This window comes from Phasianus colchicus, chromosome 1 (assembly GCF_987193195.1).
Source record: "Phasianus colchicus chromosome 1, bPhaCol1.hap1.1, whole genome shotgun sequence".
Taxonomy (NCBI): Eukaryota; Metazoa; Chordata; class Aves; order Galliformes; family Phasianidae; genus Phasianus; species Phasianus colchicus.
In genome coordinates this window covers 121663387-121688999 of record NC_143436.1, presented here as the reverse complement: position 1 = coordinate 121688999, position 25613 = coordinate 121663387, and the positions used below count along the sequence as shown (strand labels likewise).

The 25613-nt window shown below is 37.7% G+C and overlaps 1 protein-coding gene across 1 annotated transcript in view; it reads right to left on the bottom strand.

The window, feature by feature from the left end:
* Positions 1 to 25613, bottom strand: part of MAP3K15 (mitogen-activated protein kinase kinase kinase 15) — a 78297-nt gene that overhangs the window by 17882 nt on the left and 34802 nt on the right. Inside the window, 11 exon segments of the mRNA XM_031599345.2 lie at positions 169 to 296; positions 1003 to 1136; positions 4766 to 4853; positions 6493 to 6588; positions 8939 to 8988; positions 9990 to 10097; positions 10514 to 10664; positions 11224 to 11383; positions 12101 to 12213; positions 12972 to 13142; positions 23159 to 23265. Of these exon segments, the coding sequence (XP_031455205.2) occupies positions 169 to 296; positions 1003 to 1136; positions 4766 to 4853; positions 6493 to 6588; positions 8939 to 8988; positions 9990 to 10097; positions 10514 to 10664; positions 11224 to 11383; positions 12101 to 12213; positions 12972 to 13142; positions 23159 to 23265 (1306 nt within the window).

Genomic DNA, 25613 nt, shown 5'->3' with positions numbered 1-25613 from the left:
TCAAATCATTCTTCACATGCAAAGAATGCCACTAGCAATGAACGTCGCAACAGAAAAGCCAAATACAGTGCACAAACACATTAAGTGCACACCCATCGGCTTTCACTAAGTTCAGGGTCCCAACTGCTTTTAGTTTCTTTGAGAGATTAAGCTCAGAATATTACAAACCTCCTGGCACCTGCTCCATAAAAATCTTAATGTATCCATCCTCTGAAACGGATCCAAGATACTGGACAACATTCCGATGCTTTAAATATTTATGCAGTGCTATCTCTTCATGAAGAGGTTGAGAATATCTATTAAAAACAAACATAAAAAAACAAGGAGTAGCGCACGATCAGGGAAAAGGCTTTAGGCTATGTTTAAATGATATTTTGCAAACAGAATGGATTATAGTGATATTGATCCAACTCTCAGTAAACATCTTGCCCATGACCTTCAAAACGGAGAGTGTCTGGCTGCCTGCTGAGAAAAAGCACAGGTAGATCTCAGAAGAGCTGAAAAGGAGAAACATGCCCTCAAATAATGTATTTACACATTTACACATCTGCTTTGTTCTGCGTAGTACCTTCACTTTGAAAACTCCTTTTATCCTCTCTTCTCCTTCAAAGGAATATAGATGAGGTACAACTGCAACTTTAAAAACAAATTACTTTTTCTAGGATTTAAGATAGATGTATATATATTGTCAAATGGTATCATTTTTATGAAGTTTATACATGCATACACACACATATGTACATACATGTATGTGTGTTTATTTTTATATATACACACACATATACACACAAATACATATGCATATAAACTCCCAAAAAATTAAAAGTCCTCATTCTCCAAAGGCTGCTGAGGAATACTAGGAGGAAACAATAATTGAACTTGAGTATACTAGGACATTATAAACCAACCACATAGAAATACTTGCTGAGAAGAGCCAAGTTTTCATCAAACAACTGCAGTTCTGTTAGCAATGGATACATACAACAATAAGCTCACTCTTACCTGCTGTCTCTCTCAGGTATCTCTTTGATGGCTATTCGCACCTGGTTGCTAAGGTCTCTTCCAGCATATACTATCCCATAGGTACCTTTTCCTAGAACAACTCTGTCACCCTTCTCATCATAATCATATTCGTACTGCAAACAGATAAGACAAACAAAGCAGTGCATGAATTGTGATCAATAGCATTTGAGATTACAGAGAGGTTTAACAGCAGTTCTGCACTACACGGAATTAGTACAGTGCAGAGTACCTACTGCAGAGCAGATGGTATCTACACACCAGCCCCATGCATTACACAACTTTCGAAATGTCCACTTTATTTGCTTTACAAAACATCTTCCTTAACCAACTTCCAAATGCTTTCATCCAACAAAGAAACACGATGGCAAATTAAGGTCAGTGAAACAGTGCTATCAAAAGACAGTTCAGATGTCATGATTGAGATTTGCTGACAAAGCCTTCGTATTGTAAACATATGGTCCATACACACGAAACCTAAGATTTCATAAGTAAAATTGGCAGTTTCATTATATCAGTTCGGATGAACAATTTCCTAATACCTTATTTGAGCTTAGCCAAAGTTCACTTCTGACACTCCTCATTACTAGTTCATCTTCCACAAGGATTATTAAATATATATAAAATGGTTGTATTCACTGCCATGGAAACATGGTGGGCCATACCACCTATGTAAGTCACTGCTGGCTCAAACTTCACCAAAGCTACACTAATTTACACTGCCTTGTGGCCTTGTCCCTTGTGGTGGTCTAATCAGAGAACTCCTACAGAAAGGCCAGTGGAAAAGTCTATTGATGAGTGATGCTTAATCAAAAAACACCTCAGATACTAAATTAACCCAAGTTAATTGGGTTAAACAGAATGCCTTTGATTCCAATTCCAAAAGAAGTTGATAAAGGGTATTAAAAAAGCACTTTTGCAAATATTTAAGAAAGGAACTGGTAAATTTGATAGCCTCAGATATAATCAGGATTTGCACAGACCTCTCTCTGTATTTTCTCAAATCCACACAGATTTCCCATATAGGAAAACTGCATAATGTCCTCTGCTGCTTCGTGCGAGTTCCCTATTCTTTTTTTTTTCCCCCTAAAGACAGACATCCTGTGAAGTGTCTTCTGACTTTTCTTTGTAGTTCTGGTATTGCACTGTCTACGTGTCATGGAAATTCCCTCTCTCCTCTCAGAAAAGATGAGATGTTCCCTGTCACTATATGGAAGGTGCTAAAGAAAAACTGTCTGTCGTTTATCTTAACAGCATATTCTTTTCAGTGGAGCTAAACTTGAAATTGCTTAAGCTAAGCTAATTCATTTTCCACGTTTTAGCACTTTACAATTACAACATAATCTTGTTATATGATAGGCACAACTAACCCAAAATGCCATACGTAAAACTTGTCAAGTTCTTTGCTAGTAACACATCCAGCTTTCACAGCTATCGTATGACATCAAACTGAAAGAATACAGCAGTCACACTGCAGAATTTAAGATTGACAGCAATCCCATCTGCAACAGTCTAGTCTGAAGGCAGCTCTATAATCACTGCATTCTCCAGTCTCTGGACCATGAAACATGAGAATTGATGAGATTAATAGTTCACTGCTAGTAGGTGGACATTTTAAGAGACCATATATGTTTAATGCTACTTTCTAACAGGCACAAAGAAAGATTGAATAAATCACTGCTCATTGACAAAGATCTGAATATGTGATCCCCTGCACGTGCAATTCAGCCATGATGTAGGAGTAAACAAGTGCTTACAGCTGACCTTCTAATATAAATGTGGGTCAGGGATGTCTGATCTCCAATATATCCTATGTGGAACGCAGTAGGAACTTCAAAAATAATAGGAACTTCTTCAATATCGATATCCAGAAACAAATATTCTAAGGCAGAAAGAACTGCCAAATACTCTCTCCTTTCAGAGGATACTGATCAGGGGACTGGAGCACCTCCCCTATGAGGACAGGCTGAGGGAGTTGGGTTTGTTCAGCCTGGAGAAGAGAAGGTTGCGGGGCGACCTCATTGCAGCCTTTCAATATCTGAAGGGAACTTACTCCCAGGAGGGGAGTAAACTCTTCATAAGGGCTGATAATAGCAGGACACGGGGAAATGGTTTTAAGTTAAAAGAGGGAAGATTTAGGTTGGATGTTAGGGGGAAGTTTTTTACTAGGAGGGTGGTTAGGTCCTGGAACAGGCTGCCCAGGGATGTTGTGGATGCCCCGTCCTTGGAGGTGTTCAAGACCAGGTTGGACGAGGCTCTGGGCAACCTGATCTAGTAAAGGTGTATGTTTGGTGGCCCTGCTAGGCAGGGGGGTTGGAACTACATGATCCTTGAGGTCCCCTCCAACCCAGGTCATTCTGTGATTCTGTGATTCTGTGATTCAGGCCTGTTAGTTGCAGAGATCTAAACCATAGCTGCTTTCAAGCAACACTGCAATTCAAAATATACATCATCTCAGAATAACATTATCATAGGAATTCTAACTCAAATAACCATTTTTCCCCCAAATTATGCTCAAGGTTATTTTCCCCCTTTCCCATGTATTAATATTCGCTTTATTAATTGTAAGAATTTCTGATTTCTCTATGCTTGTCAAGTCCATCAAGGAGATATAAAGGTGCTTTTTCCACTTGGTCTCATTTAAAAAGACCTCATATTGCAGGAGGGCATTAAGCCTCTTACTTAATCTAAGCAAATTTATCTTTCCCTTAGTATCTCATATTCTTTTTCAATTTCCTCACCTAAGATAGTAAGTACAAGGTGATAGTTCTGAAAACATTGGGATATATACTCATAGAATGAAGTAGCTTCAAAATCTAACAGTAATTTGGTCATTTCTTCATACTTCATTGACTGATGCAGGATTGTTTCCCGTTATGTGTTCTCAAGGGCTTTTACCAATTCCATTTTTAAAAGACTTAAAGTATGGTGAACTCACTTCCTGTGGGGGATTATTATATATCTGAACAGACTGGGATGTTTTGAGATTTTCCTGCCATGAACTAAATTCATAAATATGCAATGTAAAACCTGCAGCTATAGATTATACACTTCCTTTGCCAAAGCAGACCCTGATCCTATAATAAATGCCAAGACTACATATGCATGTATTAAGCTGGGCTTAACAGGCGTTCTTATCATGTCCTTTCCACTTGAGGAAAAAATTCTGTCATCAATACATGCAAATTTTAGTGCAAAAATTCTTTCTTCCCACAGTATGAAATTATTTGCAACACTACAGTAAAGAGTCATCTGTTCTTTTTGTCCTCTTCTGACACCTCAGTTATTATAAAGGTTCACTGTTGTTGTTTTTAATTGTAAGTATAATGGAACTGGTAGAATGGGACAGAAGCAGAAAGACATCCAGATCAAACAGACTACAGTTGGGTTTTTACGCTCATCAGTTACATCAACCATATCTTTTCTTTACCCACTTGAGCCAGCTGGTATCAGATGATACTTATCTGTAGATTGTTTGCAGTGTAAATATAAAAATCAGTAATGCAATTCTTTAGGGATTCATACAGTTTACAGTACTAGCAGGATCATTTCATTTAAAAATAGTTGAGTTGTTTGTTTTTTTTTTCCAAATGAATATAGTTCTGGTCACAAATAAGAGTTGAAACTTCATATATAATTAAGTAATTAAAATTTTATTTATTGTCTTTCCAGTGTACTGATAGGAAACTGCAAGGAAAATGGAGAAAATGATTCAGAGTTCTTTGATCTTTTAACACTGACATACCTCCAATGTTTCTCCATCTATTTCTCCTTCTAGCTCCAAAGTACCGCCAACTGCATCAGACAAAATTTCTTTCACCAACCCACAGAATCTAAGGGAGAAATAAATAACAAAAGATCAAAGAAAAAAAGCCCCTCAGCAAGTGATTAAATACATTCTTCCCAGGATGATCTTTGCTTGCAAGAAAACAAATTGAATAGCACATTCAGACACAGGTTTCCTTCATTATTTACTTTGCCATACTTATCCTATTTTGAAGGACATAAATACACTTTGAAAACCCTAACAATTTATAAAATCATTTTATTTGCTCCTGCAAAACTAAATACTTGTTTGTAATTGAAATCTTGGTAGATCCAACACAAATATTTTTGCTGCATAGCTTGTTGTGAGGTGCTTACTAAGTCCTTATATTTACAAATGTAATTAGAGAAAAAGTTGAGATATTCAAAAATTATGTATTGATTTTCAGAGGTTCAGTCCTGTGGCACAAATTTGTAACATTATGTTTGGTGGTTCTCATGCTGTGCAGTGATAAGAACTCTATTATTTTCAGTTTAAGTTAAATGTTCCCACAGACTTTGGTTGCAAATGTCATTCCTCGCTATTTCTGAAAATCCAAACTTGTCATTTCTAATTGAGCATCCAGAAAGACAACAAAATAGAAAAAGTAACATTCTTGAAAAAAAAAAAAAAAAGGATTTTAACCGATTTCATCTAGTCCTCTGGGATGGAGAACATTAAGCACAAGACCAAATTTTCCTGTAGGCTTCTGTGTGAGCCACATTTTTTTTTCCTCCTCAGAATTCCATAATAAATGGTTACAAATTATTAAAATAATTATAAAATATTTACAACATCTCTTTCATTGACTAACAGAGACTCATCTGGAACAGACTCCAGTTATGCATTAAAAAATAATTTTTAAAGAAAAGCTATCTTTCTTCATAACAGAAACTGCAGTGCCAAATTAATGCTTCACAGGTAACCATTTTGATGCTTCCTTTCTTCTAAGCTTTGCACTCCACAGAATAATTTTCTTTAGCATGAATTTACTCTATGTAACACATACATTAATAATTACTGCAAGAAAATATATAGTTCATCCTGAAATAGGGTATATTAACAAATTACTCTTAATTTATTCAGAAGACCTATATGTCATTATCTGTCCCCAGAAAGAATCTGGTCTATATTTAGGTCTGAAACTTAGTCAGCAGGTTTACTGTTAAGAGACAGCATAATCATTATCACAAAATATCTGAATACAATTGTCCTTGCTCATTGCAGGGGAGTTGGACTAGATGGCCTTTAATGGTCCCTTCTCAAACCATTCTATGATTCTATGGCAAACCATAACAGGTATCTGTGATATAATGCAAGTCAGAATTTTCAGTGCATCCAGTTGCTCTTATGTAAATCAAACTGTACAGGTACGTAAGGGAATCTAAATCATTATTGTACTATGCATGACAAGGCCAAGAGACAAAACAAATAGTAGTTATACATTAGAATAACCTACTTAAACTGACCAGAATCAGTGAACGCATGTTATGGGATTTTGCTCTCATCACCTTAAATACCACAGAATTTAGCTTGTTGCTTCTCAATCAAGAAAAAAGAAATGAAAGAAAAAAATTCTCAGGCAAAATTGTTAGCTTTCAATTTTCACTAAATTAATTACATTTGGGACATATTTTGCATGTAATACCCACAGAAAATGAACTCACCTACTACACTGGTTTTCTGTAGAAAAGTAGATTTGAAAATCATCAGAGTTATCATGCACATAAAGAAAACAACATCGTTCATCAAACTTGGAAATACTGTAAAAAGAAACATTGAGAAAAGATTATTTTGGACATAACCATTAGAAGAAGCAGAAAAAAGTGAAGGTAATTTTTATTTGAATTGAAATCTCCAACAAATATGTTCTTCTTGGAAGCTATTGCAATTATATTAACCTTCACTACATCTAGAAGCTTTGAGTTTATTTATATCCTTCAGACTAAAAAACGACCCCCAGTTTAATGAATGCCTAAGCTACTGCTTATTTTGGTAAGATGCTGACTTATATCAAGTGCTTTAAGGTTTGTTGCTCTTCTTCCCTTCCATCTTCACATAGTTCTACCAGATTTCAGGGTATTTCTTGATACCTCTATGGAAGTGAATTGTTTTGACAACAATCTAGATATCGTGAAAGTCTGTCTTTTAAGCTTGACCAGCATTTCATATTTTTATACTTCCATTACAGTCACAATAAAACTGAGCAAGGAGATACAGTGAGCAGATCCTTCATAGTATATATTTTATGGCTTTAATACTAATCAACTAGTTTTAGGACGACCAATATTTACTCCAAACTGCAGCAATAATTCTGAAAAAGTGATTATTTATTGCATATATAGCTCATCTAAATGCATTGAAGCTAGAAGTGAAGAGGCCATTAAACAAACCTGAAATACAGAAGTAAACCCAGGAATGAATCTCTTGTCATTCCAAACACTTCAGTAGCATTCTCCATAAGTGCTAAGCTATGATTGTTATGGAACAAACATTATTTTTATGAATTAAATGAATAAAAGCATTTTTGTTCTTGTCTGGTTGCTCTAGTCAAACTCTTTCAGATCATACTTGGCCTCTGCTGAACCTGTTAGTTAAAATATGTGACAGCAGATTACAGTAATGGTGCAGAACATTATAAAACCAACTTACTGTAGCACCATTTAGGGCTGTACTGATAGATGTTCCAAAATATTAAAATTCTGCCAGAAGATTTTTTTTTCAGAAATATCTGAAAATATGCTTTTGCCATTCTATAACTTGGTTGTGATATAGGAGCTCCCAGTCTAGCAAAACAGGCAAACATGTACCTGGCACAAGAACTATATGGCAAAGCAAGATGATAATTCCCCAAGCAAATGTGAGACAGACAATAGAGTAACTAAACACTGTATTATAAATTGTGTTATTCTTGTGGCGTAAAAGCCATTTCAAAAGTATTACAATTTTAAGCTGTCATATACCTAGAAAGCATCCAGTTCCTCTAAATATAAATGGACTGTTTCCTTGAGTCTTGTAACCCCAGCGTGATTAAGAATCATAGCAAATGAATATCTTGTCTCTATTTAATCAGAAGTTATCTTTCTCAGTCATGACTGATTTGTGTGATGTGTTGACCAGAGGTGATTAACGTGTTTTAGAAATGGTTTGCTTAGTTATGCTCAGTCAGCTCCACAGGCTTGCTTCAATAATGATAACTTCACATCCATTTATACTGCATTGGAGTAACAGAAAAACACATCACATTGTATTCATTAAAACTAAAAATTGCTCTTGGAAGCAAATTCCAAAGACATCAGAGGATCTAAGTCCACACTCACAATTACAGGCTTTCATAGCAATTACCATTCACCTTACTCAGAATTTTACTTCTATTTCACTGAGCTTATTTACTTAAAAAAAAAAAATCATTCAAGTTCACAGATGACAAACTTGGGACATATCATTTAAAGGCTTATAGTGATAACTGTAGCCCTGAAAACCTCTGCATTGAGAACTGCAGAACACCTTAGGTAAGTAAAGTTTGTCAAACAGTTAAGCTTATGCATTTATATAAGTTGCCCCAGGAAAGAGCCACTTACATCTCTAAGAAGGCTCAGTCTACCAACGCAGTAACTCACAGACTGAGGTAGAAAGCAAAGACTCATCTCATGCTGCCTGCACTTACGTTTGCTCCAGTTCTAAACTACAGTCTGCAAAATACAGGCAAAGAGCAAGAATGCCATAGACACCACCAGGATGTAAACATAGGCTTCATTTTGCTTTCTCTCCTGGCTACCCGTCTCTTACCTTTCTAGCAGCAAAATATCCCAACTTTGAAAATACATAGAAGTTTAGCACAAGTTTAGAAAAGCATCTATACAATTGAAAACAGGATAATCTACAGGAAAATACATAAACAAATATTAGATGTGTATTTCTATGTGAAATATACAGCTCTGCTCATGCATGGAAAGGAAAATTTTTCCCTTTTGACATTTCAAGCCAAGTTGGACAGAAGCAGCTTTTATGACAGGCAATGCACTGGAAAGATTTAAGGCAGAATCCAGACTTCCCACTCAAGGGAAATATGAAGCATGCATTAAAAAACCCCATTTTTTCAGACATACCAACCTTATTCCCCTTATGGAAGAAGCTGCAAAGTTCCACTCATGAATCTGTTTCTGTGAAAAACAGAACTATATCAGATTAATACAGACACTGTTTAACAAATGTTACAAAGTTACAGCATGGAAAGCAAAATAAAGTTTTTCTCAAATCTCTCTTCCATTACTTCCTCCTTCCTTCCTTTCTTTTTTTTTATCCTCCATCTTTCCTTTGAGAATTGTTGCTGTTTTACTCACTTGAAGAAAAAAGAATGCAAACACTGCAGGATGGAAGAAAAGGGAATATTTCCTCAAATAAAATTAAATTTTAAAAAACACTTTAATTACAATTTACCAAACATTATGTTTTGACTCAAATGATCAATTTTTCATATAAAACAAAAAACTATGCCCTAGTTTTAGCCAGGCTAGAAGGGAAAGAAAACTTCATGTTTCTTCCTAAAGAAGTATTCGGCCAACAAGGATAGCTCAGGGAGCACACTGGAGGTGAAATAAAGAAGGACAACCTGTGCCTTGGAATGTAGCCCCCCCTCCCTTTAGTAGCTGAGTTGTATTTCACATCACTAAACATACACCAAGAATTTGTTCCATAAGGAGTGGTATGTCAGGCACATTCACTCCAAGTAGTGAAGTAGCACACATACTGGAAAAAAAGTTCACAGATCAAGGTAACTGTGTAGCCTTGCTCTAACATACATCTTTTTCACGCTCCTCCTCTCTACAGTTTTAGCCTCCACCTACACCATCCCAACAGGAAACAGTGGTCAAACACATCCCAGTGTGAAATTAAAGTTATTTCTTTCTCAAAAGATTATACTGTCTATATTCCTTCTTGAACTTTATCCATCCATATTTCTTTCCTAATCTCCAGCACCTTATCTAATAGTTTTCATTGTAAAAAGTCAATTTTTGCATCTTCACAAGAGGCATCAAGACTTGTGCTTTGCATAAATGTAGTAAATTTTAAATGATTGCAAAGCACTCCAGATCTATATGGGAAAAAGTGAATTTAAGCATGATGAATCACAATACGAGATGCATCTGATGACAGTTTTTACCATTTCAGTGGGAGAGACATGCCACAAAGAAAGAGATCTCTCATCTTCTTCACTGTTGATTGAAACATATGCAGGCTGGTAGACTTTAGTTGGTTCTATCACCAAAACCTAAGAGAGAGAATATTTTTCCTTAATAAAACAGCAGGTAGCACATGACAACATGTTTAGTAAACACTAATGCTCTGGAATAGGCAATAGGTAACCACGAAATAAGGCCTAAAAATTTTCCAGGGGAGAAAGAAGGGCAAGATGAGGCAGGAAGAAGCTGCATTCCTGTGGCTAACAAAATGATATGATAACAGTTTCTATTATGAGACTTAGAAGTATTTCTTCACAATGATTTTTTGGCAGTGGGTCAAATGTTTTTTAAAAAGTATAGGTTTGCAGAATACAGGGGTTTGGTTCATGCAATGAAATAACAGGCAGTTAAACATGTAAGTACTGTGCTTAGAGTCTTCTAATTCTGGTGATATCTAATCCAGAAACATAAGAAAAACAAGACTTGTTTGGACATAACATCTTACTGGAAATCTCAATCCATGAGTTGTTTCTTTCGTTGCCTCAAAAATTATATCTAGCCAGAAAGTCAATCTTTCTTGTTTAGGAGAATGTTCTATGGTGAATTTCTTGAAACGCTGTATTAACATCAGATTCTGAACTAATGATTTCAAGTACCTAGAACGTATTGAATTAGTGGGTTAACAGAGAGAAAACAGAATTTAACCAGATCCTAAAAGCACTTAACTGACTTAGACATCCAAAAAAGTAACTGCAAGTATAATGTGAAGCAAAATCAAGTGTACATTAAAAGCTACCATGATGGGAATGATCAATTTTTGTGCATTTCTGAAAGAATAGCTTACTTAGTATAAACCTTAAGTCACAAACTCACTTGGATATTCATAAACATCTTATTGCAAAAGGGTGTAGTCACACGTATAGTTAGGTGACAATTGGACAGGATATTATGAGGTAGAAAATGGGAGTTGGATAGAGCAGCAGCAATCTCAAGTCTGAAAAGTACTGTTTCACAAGGAATTGTCACTGATCTCTAAGTTCTTATAAACCTTTTCCTTTTCTTGCCCTTTCTTTCCCAGAATGAGAGAACAGAGTATAACATTAGCGTTACAATCTATGATGGAAAAATCCAGTTAAATTGATCAAGAGCCTACAGGGTTTTACTTTGTGTATTTCCCAGATTTGGGTACTTGTGCTACAGCCTTCTACTACATACCATACTGGAGGTTTCAGCTTAAATAGTTTCTCTGCTGCTTGAACTGCTTTACTAACATCATTAGCCAACATGCTCACACTGAAGAACTGTCCCACGTCCCAGTAATTGTTCATTTTTTCTAGGCTCCCTTTTCTTCCCAATAAACTGTTTAACCGTACACCTGTAAAATTTCAATTGAAACATTTTTCTATCAGTAAAACACTAATATATTAATATATTCATGTCTATCAATAGAAGTCCAATAAGATATGATTCAGCATTAGTGAAAAATAAAGAAGAGCAAGTGTTCTTCAGAAAAAATATAAAAGAGTGCTTAATACAGAGGCTAGGGCTGAAAATAACATCCCCAACATGGTTTAAACAGCCAGAACTCCTATCACATATGATGCTGAAAAAATGCTGTTTCTATCTCATAATTTTTTTTATAGACTTATAATGGTGAGTTTTTACATGGAAGTTGTGTACAGAATTAGTTACTGTCTTGATAGATCTTTCCATGTAATCTCTCAGTTAGGGACAACATAAATCCTGTAGATTGTTCCCTGACATCCCCAAGGAAAGATGAACCACACAGCGCGACTTAACCAGCTATACAGTGGGATAATCTCTGTGGTGCGGGAGAGACAATTCATGGATAGTGCTGAAGTCAGTCCTTGTTCCCCTCCTACACCTGGAGCCCTTTAAGTGGACCTAGTTACTAGAAAGTTGCACCAAGGCAACAAAATAAAAAGTGGTACTTCAAGATCCCTGTGTTTTATGCTGCCACTGGGGACATGTCACTAAAAAGCTTGAACCATGTTCCTATCCATGCAGCCCACCTCAATAGACAGGGAGAGGGGCAAAAAACACGTCCTCGGCTCTATGAGTGGATGCTTACCTATCTTTCTCAGTTCCATTGAGCTTTCAAACTGCTGTCCTTCAACAAGTAGTAAAACTGCAAGGTTAATCCCTGAATACAGTGTTGACTGGAGTTCAAACCCTTTGCGGTACCTGCAGAGAAGAGTCAGGAGCTCACATCTCACTCAGTAGTAAATACTGCATAGTTTTGGTAGCCATTTTAAGCTATTAATTTACTGGAAGGACTATATGGCTAGTTAGTTCCTCTGATGCATTGCAAAGAGCACTTGGAACAAAGGAACTCTCTTATGGTGAGAAACAAAAACCTGTTTAGTTGTATATCCTGCTACTTTCTGTAGCTTTGTGAAAATAACACTTAAACCACTTACTGCTAGACTCTTTCATGTAATAAAACATGATTTTATTGTATTATTCATACAAGAAAAGCAATGAAAGTATTAGTCTTCAGTGCAAGTTTTACAAATTGTCTCCAAGTGCTTTGTTCTAAACTTGACACTCATTAGAGTTTGAGATATTGAGATAATGCAGTTATCAGTACTGTTCCTTAAATACACTAGGTACAGTAAAGTACATCATCTTATGTCCTAGAGCTCAAAGGTAGGCGCCATCCTTGCACAAAGAACCAACACATGTTTTTTATCGTGGCCCTGAAGCAGATTTTCTTTGAAAAGAGTTAGGTGAATCATCCTATAGCCATTGTATTCTCTCTGTACAGAAGCAAGAAAATGTATCCAAATACCTGGTGCTCAGTTAATCACTTACTCAAATCAAACCATTAAAAAAGTAGAAACAAGAAACTTTTGAACTTCTACATCATACAGCTCTGCTTTTCATAACTGTAAAAGCCTGAAGAAGTTTTTAAAGAAAGATTTTGGGCTTTCTTCAGTTACCATTCAATGGCATAATCTCGACTGTTGATATCTTTACAGTCAGAGTCAAGAAACATATCCTTGTATATCCTTCCACACAAGCAAAACATATCTGGAGCAGGGTGATCACACGTCTGCAGGACCTGAAGCATGACTTGTAGTGCCTTCTCCCTGTCACCTGCATTATTTCTTCTGAAATAAAAAAAAAAAACAAAGAATAAAATGAATGACTTCAGATCTCAAACAGTAACCACAAGATAGTGGAATAGTGTTTTCCTCTGCCTATCCTGTAACTCATCCATCATTACTATGTACAGACTTCACTTACAATTATGTTTGCAGTTGGTTGGTTGATAAAAAACAAATGTGTTCTCATATCACAGACTCCTACTTCGAGCTCACCTAACTACTGATTTAAGCCCAGAATTCCTCAATGAAAGAAAATCTTCATCCCACACAATTCCTCCTTGCGTAAGACAGATTCTGCAGATACTCCAGTGAGAAATAAATGCCTGTCTGGTGATCATTCCTGAAAATACTTATATAAAGCTGACCATCTACAACAGCCTGGCTGACAGCTCATTCAGCTGTTGTCATGATTTTTATTCTTGAATCCAGAGGCTCCAGAGCCAGTACTTGACAACACTGACTGAGTACAGAAGTCAAGTCAATTCTACTTCAGCCAAAAGAGTGATCAATATGGTGACTTAGAGCTACAAGAAAAATAGAAGTTTAAAAATGACCTGTACTTCTCTCGTTATATTCTTCATACTGGAGAAGAATTCGGAAAACAACTGTTGTCATAAAGCTTTTCTGTCAAACATGCATCAATTGTATCAGTAAGAAAAAAAAAAACAGTGATTAAATATAATTTCTGTTCTTTATTTTCATTAAACTGAACATTCAATTTTTTGTCTCTTTGCTTTATATTTTTCAGTTTAGAACTCAGTATTTACTTAGAACAAACAAAAATATTTACCTGCAAAAATAAAGCAAACAGCTTTTTCTCCTCTTTTTAATCATTCAGAAGACTTAAAACATTTACCAATTTCTTTTCAGAACCATTTCCAACTTTCTGATCCTTACCCAGATAGCCAAGAACAGGCTTAAAAGTACCATGACTACTTTGTCAGAAATATCACCAACAACAGTTTCTGGTAAATTTAGTATTTGCATACCCTGGAAGGATTAATATTTTTTGTAAACCGGCTCAGCTTCATAGGTAACCAGCTAATGCATTAAAACCAATAAAAACACTTTGTAGCAAAAACAGTAACCAAACAAAAAATCCCTCAGGCTTTTATGCACATTAGGCAACGGAGAATATCTAACAACAGATTTGTAGCTGCCTGTGCAGCAGTTATCTAGCTCTAATGCCAGTGGCATCGTATGATCAATGAATATGCGGATGTTATAATTAAGAAATAGAAAAGAAAGTTAGGCTAAACAGGTTATCACACCAAAGAAGAACGGACAGAAAGCTTAACCTCGTCCTAGGCTTGCTGAAAAGACTCCAAGAGGAGCAATCTCCAAAGGAGAACCTTCCCCAGTGGTGTTCAGCTCTTAAATGGGTCCAGGAGAGGTGGAGCCAGGCTCCTCCCCTTCTGGTAGCGGAGGTGAATTGCCTTCACCTGTGCTCCCAGGGTTGACTCATTGCTTGCCTAAGGTGGTCAACCAGAGGTTCAGGCGATGATTCAGCAGTTCCCATACAGGCATACAGTAAACCTTCAAAGCAAGTACTTGTATATTTTTAAGACATTTTTACTTCAGATTGACTGTTGCTCTGAAAGTAACACTGGTCATCTTTAACGAGCACTCAAGGAGAAAATTTATATATTTTCATGGGTAATAAAAAGAAATTTAAAAGTGTGGGGGTAAATCTATGGTACTGGTCAACGTGCTTTAACCAAAATGAACTAACCAGAGCCTCTGAGCCAAGTTTCACTGTTCTTAATATGAACAAAGAGAATCACAGAATCATTAAGATTGGAAAAGACCTCTAACATTATTTAGTCCAACCACCAACCCATCACCACCATGTCCATTAACCATGCCCCTCAGTGCTGCATCCACAAAGTTCTTGAACACCTTCAGGAATGGTGACTCCTGGGTAGCCTGTGCCAATGACCCACCATTCTATTGGAGAAGAAATTTTCCCTGATATCCAATCTGAACCTCCCCTGGTGCAACTTGAGGCCTTTCCTTCTTATCCTATCACTGTTACCTGGGAGAAGAGGCCACCTTGCCACAACCTTCTCTGAAAAGTTGTAGAGGTTTTAAATTATGTTCAAAAGTTTCTGGAGAATCACAGAATCACAGAATGGCCAGGGTTGGAAGGGACATCAAGGATCATGAATCTCCAACCCCCCTGCCACAGGCAGGGCCACCAATCTCCACCTTTAATGCTAGACCAGGTTGCCCAGGGCCCCATCCAATCTGGCCTTGAACACCTCCAGGGATGGGGCATCCACAACCTCTCTGGGCAGCCTGTTCCAGTACCTCACCACTATCTCTGTAAAGAATTTTCCCCTGACGTCCAACCTAAATCTCCCCTCCCTCAACTTAAAACCATTTCCCCTTGTCCTGCAGTTACCTACCTTTTCAAAGATTTGATTCCCCTCCTGTTTGTAGGCTCCCTTTAGGTCACCCTGCAGCCTTCTTTTCTCCAGGCTGAACAAGCCCAGCTCCCTCAGCCTGTCTTCATAGGGAGGTGCTCCAGTCCCCTGAGGAGGCCTTCCTCTGGACCCTTTCCAACAGTTTCCTGTCTTTTTTGTACTGGGGGCTCCACACTTGGACGCAGTACTCCAGATGGGGCCTCACCTCCCTGTCCCTGCTGGCCACCCCTCTTTTGACGGAGCCCAGGATACCATTTGCCTTCCGAGCTGCAAGGACACACTGCTGGCTCATATTAAGTTTTTCATCTATCAAGACCCCCAGGTCCTTCTCCACAGGGCTGCTCTTAAGGACCGCTCCTTCCAATCTGTAGGGATGCCTGGGATTCTTCCAGCCCAAGTGCAAAACTCTGCACTTTGCCGTGTTGAACCTCATCAGGTTCACCCAGACCCACCTTTCTAGCCTCTCGAGGTCCCTCTGAATGACATCCCTTCCTTCAACTGTGTCGACCGCACCACTCAGCTTGTGGTCAGCAAACTTGCTGAGGGTGCACTCGATTCTGTCATCGATGTCATTGATAAAGATGTTAAAGAGCACCGGTCCCAAGACAGACCCCTGGGGGACGCCGCTCGTTACCAGCCTCCACCTGGACATAGAGCCATTGATGACCACCCTCTGTCTGTGGCCTTTCAACCAGTTTCTTAGCCATCGAGTGGTCCACCCATCAAATCCACATCCCTCCATTTTGGAGATAAGGATGTGGTGGGAGACTGAGCCAAAGGCCTTGCTCAAGGTACCAAAAGACTCATACAGTGACAGCATAAGTCTTGTTTCCTCAGATATACCAAAACTAACTCCTTAAGTGGAAGCTACGTAAAGTGACTGTACTCATTTATTTAATAATATTTCTATCAAACTATATTTTGTAGCGATCTTAAACTTGGCTATTTTAGAAGTAAGATAGAGGACAAAGAGAAAGAGACAACATCTTGTACATATGAAAAAAGAATGTAAAAAAAAAAAAGACAAAAAACAGATGTGAAAGAAGAAAGTTGGGTAAACAGAACTAAATTAGGCCCTAAGCTATAAGTCCAGCAGCTCCCAGTAAGCAAATGTGTAACATAGTCATAGAATTCAGCATGTGTTCAATCTTACGGTGAAATGGCAAGAAAAAAAATGGCTGCTTCCAAGACAGACAGACTCCCTCTGTCTTGTGTAAAACCAGGTCAAATGGTAATGATAACATTAATGTGTGTTATATATTGATTTAAAGAAAAAAATACAATGCATAAAGCAAGACTGCTTAAAATAGAAAAGTGCAAAGGTTAACTCTTCTGGATATCAAAGGATGGACCTGTACTCATGAAAGAAAATACTCAGAGCATTTCAAAACAACAAATGTATTAAAGCACTCAAAACAAAAGTAAAGGTTTCTGTCTCCGGGCAGGAAATGTGTGATTTATTCAGTTCATAGAAGGTAAGAAACAATTCTCCATTAAAAATATATTGTCCAGTGCTAAAATTTTCTTAAACAACTATGTATTAACCTAACACAAGTTATTATTAAACAAAATCAGTTTAAATACCTTTGTATAAATGGTATTTTTCACAGTAGCATAATTTGATGATTCTGCAATATAAACCAGTATATCAATTACAATAATATGCAAATTTAGGAAAAGTTATCACCTTCTAAAGCAATCCCAAAAAGAGAAGACTATCTGAGAGGAGAAACAAACAAACAGAACTGGAAAAACTCATACTTCAAGCTACAAGCAACTTCTCTTGTCAGCATGAAAATACACTGTTTGCTAATGTACAGTATCTGTTGCACTGGACCATGATGTATTTTCACTTATTCCATATCCCACGCTTTGGGATCTGCATGTCTACAGTTTAGAATTTATTTTAAGGTGCCCTGAAAACAGACCTGTGACACTATGAAGGCCTGTTTGGCCTCGCAGTACAATGCCATAAAAGAGATTACTATATACCCTCATGGCACTGACTTCTATTTTTCTTACCCACAATCAATGACATGAGCTTCCCCATGGTCCCCAGCCTCCACCTACAGCCATAGCATCGTGAATCACACAAAGGTGGACTGGAAGGGACCTGTAGATGTCAGCCATTGGAATCTCTTGCTCCAAACAGAACTATCACTGAACAATGAATTTTGTCTGAAAACCTGCAAGGATGGAAATACCACAGCCTCTCCAAGTAGGGAAAGCTGAAGCACTGAATATTATGATGGGCAGTCACGGATAGAAAGGAGAAAATGTTATCTTTATTGCAGTAAATTGGTGCATTAAGTAAGACTGATTCTGTAAAGCAAATCTCCTGAATATGAATTACAGATAGGACCACTCACTGCATTTTACTGCTCCTTGGTTACAGGCCAGCTTGCACTGAAAGATGTACATTCTTAATGGTATGACACACTCTAATCACTTCAGAGAATGAATACTAATTTGAAATAGGTACTTTTCATTGGCAGTCTTCAACATAAAATTTGTTAGCCTTTTCATGGCTGGGACATGATGTGACTTAAACAACTCTGCATGTACATACAGTGAAAACACAAGTTGGTCTTCTTGATTGCATTGTTTGGTTTGGGGTTGAGCAATTCCTAAAATTACTTATTCTGAGAATTCTTTCAAAATAAAGTTTGCCCTTCCAAATAATAGTTTAATGATAAATGAGTTAGGAAATGGATTAATACTATAATTTATTCAAACACTACCTTAAAACAGAACACATACCATGGGAGAGCTGTTAACAATATTTTTTTTTCCTTATTAGCACATCTTAGTTTTCTCAGTACAAACTTTGCCTTGCTAAAACTGGCACAGCAAATAAATAAAGCATAATCAGGCTAAATTATAGAATCGTAGAATATTCCAAAATGGAAAGGACCCACAAGGATCCTTTTAACTCCTGGAAACACGATAAATGCAAGAGCCACTGACAGTTGGGAAATAACTTGGAATTACTTCAAAATGCTTACAAATCCCAGAATGAAAACATCCCTGTATTCAATAAAACACTACCACAACACCACCAGACACATAAATAAAAGTTAGGAATTAAGAGGACATGAGTATTTGAAAAAGAAAATAAAGTTGTAGGATTAGAAAAAAACACGAAGCAGGGAAAGAATAATTATCAGTGGTATGGGGGAGTTTCTACATGCAATAGGACACACCCCTGCTCTCTCCTTGCCTCTTCTTAGCTGTTGATATTTAAGGGATCTAAGATATAAACTTTCAGATTAAAAATTCACAAAAAGCTAATGGCACCAGAAATACTCCCTCTGGAAATCAGTCCTGCCCCATTTCTCGTCCCCAAGATTCTTTAGGCCTCTTCCTTATGAAGCTAAAAAAATAATTTTTGGGGTTTACTTTGGTTTGTTCAAGTTTTCTCTGAGTCTCTACTAAGGAACAAAGGTTACAAAAGTAGCAATAGACCAGCATTTACAGAAAAGAGAATCTCTCTGCAAATCTATCCTCCTCTTCCATCCTCAAATTTAGTTGATAAATACAAAATTTACTGCTCTGTCTCAGGAAATCCCTGAGCCATAAGCAGGCGGATGCAGTCCTCTTGCATAAAAGTAAGACACTGAGTGGCTTAAGAATGTCTCAGTGAGTTCACAGCAGATGAGCTGAATTGCTCCTAACTGTGAAGAAATCTACAGCAATCATTTCAAAAAAGTCACAGTTTTTAAGAACTGAAACAATCGATTTGATTAGAATTATTTCTACATAAACTCTCACCTGGAAAAAAAAACCTAATTAATTATTATAGAGTAAATACTCGATTCATTAAGAATGCCGTTCAACTGAAGAACCTTCAATATTCATGATAGTGGATGAGGAAACAGCCCCAAATGGTTGCTGAGAGTAGAACTAAATTTGCAGGCCTCTACATAGCTGTGACAATGGAATACCTAGCTTCTTTTTTCTTATGCATGCTTTGGATGTTTTGTGCAAACCACTTATACAAAATGAGGAACCTCATGATGTGATTTTTCTATATAAAGGTAATTATAAAACAGAACATTTCAAATAACCCAGCGCTTTTCAATGGGAATAATTTACTTTGGCTACCATTATTCACAATTACTAATGATTTTCTATTTGCACCCTGTTACTCTCTTCTCTTGATAATTGCTTTTTATGTGTGTATTGCATATGTTGCTTGTTAAAATATGCATGCTGAGTTTAATAACAATGACTGCAATGTCCTCATCTTTAACAATTAAAGATATAATTGCCTGGGAAAGAAACTGAAGTCTTCACATCTCTGACTTTATGCCTTCTCTAAGTTTCATCTTACAGTAGCCAGAATTAACTCTGTTTTGAAAAAAATTGGCATAACCATTGGCCTCTTTGCAAGCTTCCAGAATTTGAAATTGAGTTAACATCTGGTAGGTCCAGTTTTGCTAAGTAAGGACAAAGTATTTATTCAAATGTAAGTAAGGCAATCCAGAGGAGGGTGACAGAGATGATGAGGCGCCTGGAGCACTTCCGTCATGTGGAAAAGCTGAGAGAATTGGGGCTGTTCGGCTTGGACAAGACTGAGAGGGGATCTTATCAGTGCTTAATGAGGGAGTCAAGTGCATGGGGCCAGGCATTCTTCCGTGGTGCCCAGTGACAGAACAAGGGGCAACAGGCACAAACTGGAACACGGGAAGTTCCATCTGAACATGAGGAAGAACTTCTCTACTGTGAGAGTGACAGAGCACTGGAGCAGGCTGCCCAGAGAGGCTGTGGAGTCTCCTTCTCTGGAGATATACAAAATCCAGCTTTGACAATTTCCTGCTTAATCTCCTGTAGGGATACTGCTTAAACAGGGATTAGATGATCTCCAGAGGTTCCTTCCAGACCCTATGATTCTGTGATGTACTTTGTTCCTGGTAGGCTCAGTTAGTGATACTGTGCAACATTTACCATTCTAGTGATTTTAGGATTCCAAACAGCTCAAGTAAAAACACAGTTCTGTATTTTTATGAATAGATTCTGATAAACCTTCATTAAAATAATTGTTAAAACTGACCAAAAGAAAAAAGTTGGTTCAAAAGTCCCACGGAAGATGCTAAAAGCAACACTCTAGGGGTCATTTTTTAATTAAATGAACTTGTTCTTAGTGTTTCAGTCCTAAACTGTAGAATTTGGTCCAGCATTTTGTTCCAAGGCACAAGAACTTCTGTAGAAGCTGAATTCTGCATTCTTAGTGATGAAAAATTGGTCATTCATTTCTTAAAAAAATTCTATAGCAACGTTTAGATTGTTCCCAAAACCCAGGTGAAGTCATGTTAGTTAAGGCTAATGCTGAATTTAATGAAATCAGCCAACGGGGAAAGCAGGTGCACAAGCAAATCCATTTTGTATTTTACAAAGGATCTATTGCTACTTTCAAAACAACACTGAAGATTTAATGGCATGAAGACCATGTACTACTCAATATACAAAGAATTTTAAAATGAAGGGAATAAAGGACTGTACTAGTTTTATTATGCACAGGCAAATAGCAAAGTTTTAAAAACTGTTGTCCAATCAAATCAGGTTTTTCCTAAGAACAAGACATGACCCAGACTGCAATGTCTTGAGTCAAAATATGCCAAATTCTCTTTGCTGAAACCACTTCTCAAGAAATCAGTATGATAACTTAAGGAGATTTGAATTTCAGAAGCTTTCAAAGATCAAGCCTGCAATTTTTAGGGGCTGGGGGAGAAAAAGGTGGAAAACTATACCATACCACTGTACAGTCAGGAAACAAACTGCAATATGGTTTAAAATGCACATCATCACAAGAAGCAGTAAAACACTGGCTTCTACTTTAAAATGCAAGCTTATGTTGTATATAAAAAAATTTACACTAAAAGCCCATTTTCCCTTATTTTTAAGCAACACAATGAGATAAGCATATTTCAATAGATGGGATAAATACCAGACCAAAATGCAAAATTCTCTGCCTTCATGTGTTCAGAACTAAATTTACTGAGAGATATACCTTATCAAAACAAGTTATAAGACTAAATAAAAGGTTCACGAGCTGAGATTTAATAATTCATTATATGAAGAGCTGAGGAGAATCAGGACACTCTGCGTTCATTTCCATTCTTAGAAATGAAAACTAAACACCACAACAATGTAAGTCAAATTATACATCAACATTAATTATTTATCCTTCTCTTTCCTAAAAAGACTGCCATCATTCAAATTTGTGTTACAGTTCCAAATATAGTTAAACAAATGGTTAACTTTTTCCATGAGGAGTTTGGAAATTGGGAATAATTTGGGGATTAATTTCTTCACATAAAGGTACTTACCATTGCAATCAATTCATATTTCAGAACTGTTTTCTTTTTTCTTTTTGAATTGAAAACGTTTATTTAAAACAGGGTTTATGCCTTCAAAAAAATCTCTAATGGCAAGTTATCAAAAAAGCACAGACATCAGAATTATGTGCATTGTCAATCATGCTGTATACTCTGAGAATACTATTCAGTAATACTCAATACTTTATTCCTCCTGATATCTCTTCAGGCTACTTGCTACTGCATCACATTTAGATGATCACTAAGCTTATTAACAAACCACCAGATCTTTTTCAAAAATCGCTGTCCTCTATGAGCTTTCCAACTGACACGTACTGCATTCTTTGTTCCTATGCATACAACCTGTATATGGTTGCATGAGAATGAAATTCATCTGTAGGGAACACATTATATAAAATGCTGTATGAAACTGTTTCTTGACACAGAACTGAGAAAGCGATATCTGATTCTTTTTTCTGAGCAACAATTTTGTATTTACTCCTAAGTTTGACAAAACTGTCAAATGGTGCCAGAGTTATTACCACTACCTACAAAATGTCACACACACACACACACACACACACACACACAAAAAACAAAACAAAAAAAAAACAAAACAAAAAAAAACCCTTTTTCTGGTAAGATTTTTGCATCAATGACTGCTTTTCTAGATCTGTTACTAAGTTCTTAAGACCCTTCATATGCCACCCCGATGCTGCGCAGTACCAATTTTTAGTTTAATGGCAGGTCTCAACTATAAATAACAAGTGGATTTCATCTAAGCAGTTACTTCCATTAACACATTTAATTTTGCTTGTGTAAAATCTACTTTCTGATACAATCTTAATATATCTTCTTTAGAAACCGAGCAAATATTATACATATGAACTGTAGAAATCTGTAGCTATCTAGAAGAGTTCAACAATATATTTCTGTGCTTCCTAGTCTAGAAAAGCTAAATCAGGAACTAGCCTGTGTGTGCAGATTGCCTTACAACCTTTCAAGGAAGCTGCTTCATGAATACGTACTCATAGACCAAGTAACATTTGTTAAGTATCATTTGCAACTCAACTATACTGAACTTCCTGAGATGTTCAGAATCAGAGACTCAGAACAGTCTCAGCCTGACCAAAAAACCACTGCTATCAATGAAATCTTTCACTGTTACTGCAGTGGCCTTTGGAACGGATCCTTATCGTCTGCATTACAGATTTAAATATAAGCCTGTTTGAAACAACAGTAATATAATGAAACACCCGCAAACAACAATCCTTACCTGTTCAAAGCAAAAGCATAATGAAACTTAATGTTGTGTTGATCAGCCAGGTCACATGTAGGAAGCATTTCTAGTGTTTCTACCAGCTTCACCATAGCATCATAGTCCTGGTAGGAATAAAATTATACATTTTTTTTTTTTTAAAAAAGGAAGACAGACAGAAATACAGAAGCTTGAGATCACCTCCAGCAGAGGAAAATATCAGTAACCTAAAATTTATCATGACAGCTAGACAGGTCATGACTGGTAGCATCAGGTACAATGCTGGACCTTTTCCTCACCAACATGAGAAAACTGGTGCAGTGGTGCAGTTCAAACTCCTGAGTGATATTAGACAGGCAAAGAGTAAACTCAGGAAGCTTAGTTTTAGGAAAGCCTATTTCCAGCTCTTTGGGGAGTTAGTCAATAAAACTCCCTGGGAATCTGTCCTCAACGAAAAGAGAGCAGAGCAGAGCTGGCAGATCTTAAAGGAAGATCTTAAGGCACAAGTGCTCTCCATCCACAGGTGTATGAAGTCAGGAAAGGAAGGCAAGAGACGGATATGGCAGAAGTGGGACCAGCTGATTAAACTGGAGAGCAAGAAGAAAATGCACTAGCAGTGGAAGCAGGGACTGTTAAACTGGAAAGAATATAGGAATGCTACTAGGCTGTGTAAGGGTGAGGTCAGGAAAACCAAGGCCCAACTGGAACTGGGCTTGGCAAGGACAAAGAAGGATAAGAAAGGCTTCTCTAGGTACCAGAAACCGAAAGTCAAGTAGGGTGTACCCTCCCCACTGAGCAATACAAGAAGGTTCGTAACAGCAAACAAGGAGAAGGCTAAGATACTCAACATTTTTGTCTCAGTTTTCACTAGCAGCTCCCTTACAGACAGCTCTTGAGTGGATGGTTCGTAAGGTGGGAAACTAGGGGAGCATTGCTCCTCCTGATGTAAGCAAAGATCAAGTTTGTGACTCCAAAGGAACCTGAACAGCTGTAAGTCTATGGATCCCAAAGAAATGCATCCCAGAGTCCTGAGGAAACTAGCTGATGCAGTTGCCATACCATTGTCAACGATATTTGAAAAAAAGTCGTGGCAGTCATATGAAGTCCCTGGTGACTGGAAAAAAGATAATGTCACACTAATTTTTAAGAAGGGTAGAAATGATGATCCAGGAAACGACCAACCTGTCAGCCTCACCTCTGTGCTTGGGAAGATCGTGGAGTTTCACGAAACCTACAATAAGGTACATGAAAGATAGAAACGAGAATGAGAGATCCAGCATGGCTTCACCAAGGGTATCTGCTGCTTGATAAGCCTTGTGCTGTTTATGATGGCATAACTGCATCAGTGGACAAGAGAAGAGCCACTGATATCATCTATCTGGACACCAGTGAGGCCTTTGACACGGTACCCTACAACATCCTTTTCTCCAAGTTGGAAGGACATAGATTTGATGGGTGGACTGTTCAATCCACAAGGAACTGGTTGTGAGGTTGTGTCCAGAGAGCGGTAGCCAATGGCTCAACGTCCAGTTAGAGAACAGTGACAAACGGTGTCCCTTAAAGGTGAGTACTGGGACTGGTTCTCTTTAACATCTTCATCAAAGACACTGATAGTGGGATTGAGTGTAACTTCAGCAAGTTTGCAGATGACAACAAGCTGTGTGATGCAGTTGGCACACCTGAGGTACAAGATGCTATTCAGAGAGATCTTGACAGGGTGAAACACGGGGCCCATGAGAACCTCATGAGGTTCCATAAAGCCAAGAGCAGGGTGTTTGAACCCGGGCCATGGAAACCTCTGCTATCAGTACAAGGTGAGGGATGAAAGGGTAGAGCACATCCTTGCAGAAAAGGACCTGAGGGTACTGGTGGATGGCAAGCTGGATTAGCCAGCAATTTGCCCTCATATCCCAGAAAGCCAACTATATCTTGAGCTGCATCCAAAGAAGTGGGGTCAGCAGGTCAAAAGAAGTGATCCTGCTCCTCTACTCTGCACTGCTGACACTTCAGCTGGAGTACTGCATCCAGATGTGGAGTCCTTGGTACAGACCTGAAAGTATACAAAGGAGGGCTATAAGAAAGAAGGAGACAGACTCTGTAACAGGGTCTGTTGTAATAGGACAAGGGCACATGGTTTCAAACTAAAAGAGGGCTGGTTTAGATTGGATATAAGGAAGAATTTTTTTACAATGAGAGTGGAAGGCACCAGCACAAATTGCCCAGAGAGGTGGTGGATGCCTGGGGACAGTCAAGGTCAGGCTGGATGTGGTTCTGAGCACTATGATGTAGGTCTAGGTATCTTGTTCACTGCAGGGGAATTAGACTAGATGGCCTTTAAAAGTCACTTCCAACTCAAAAGATTCTGTGATTGTATGACAGTGTCTCAGGTGACTTTCCTTAGAAGTGGGACTTTGTCTATCCATGTCAATACTTAATTTTTCCTCCATTCAATGCCAATTCCTCCATTCAATCC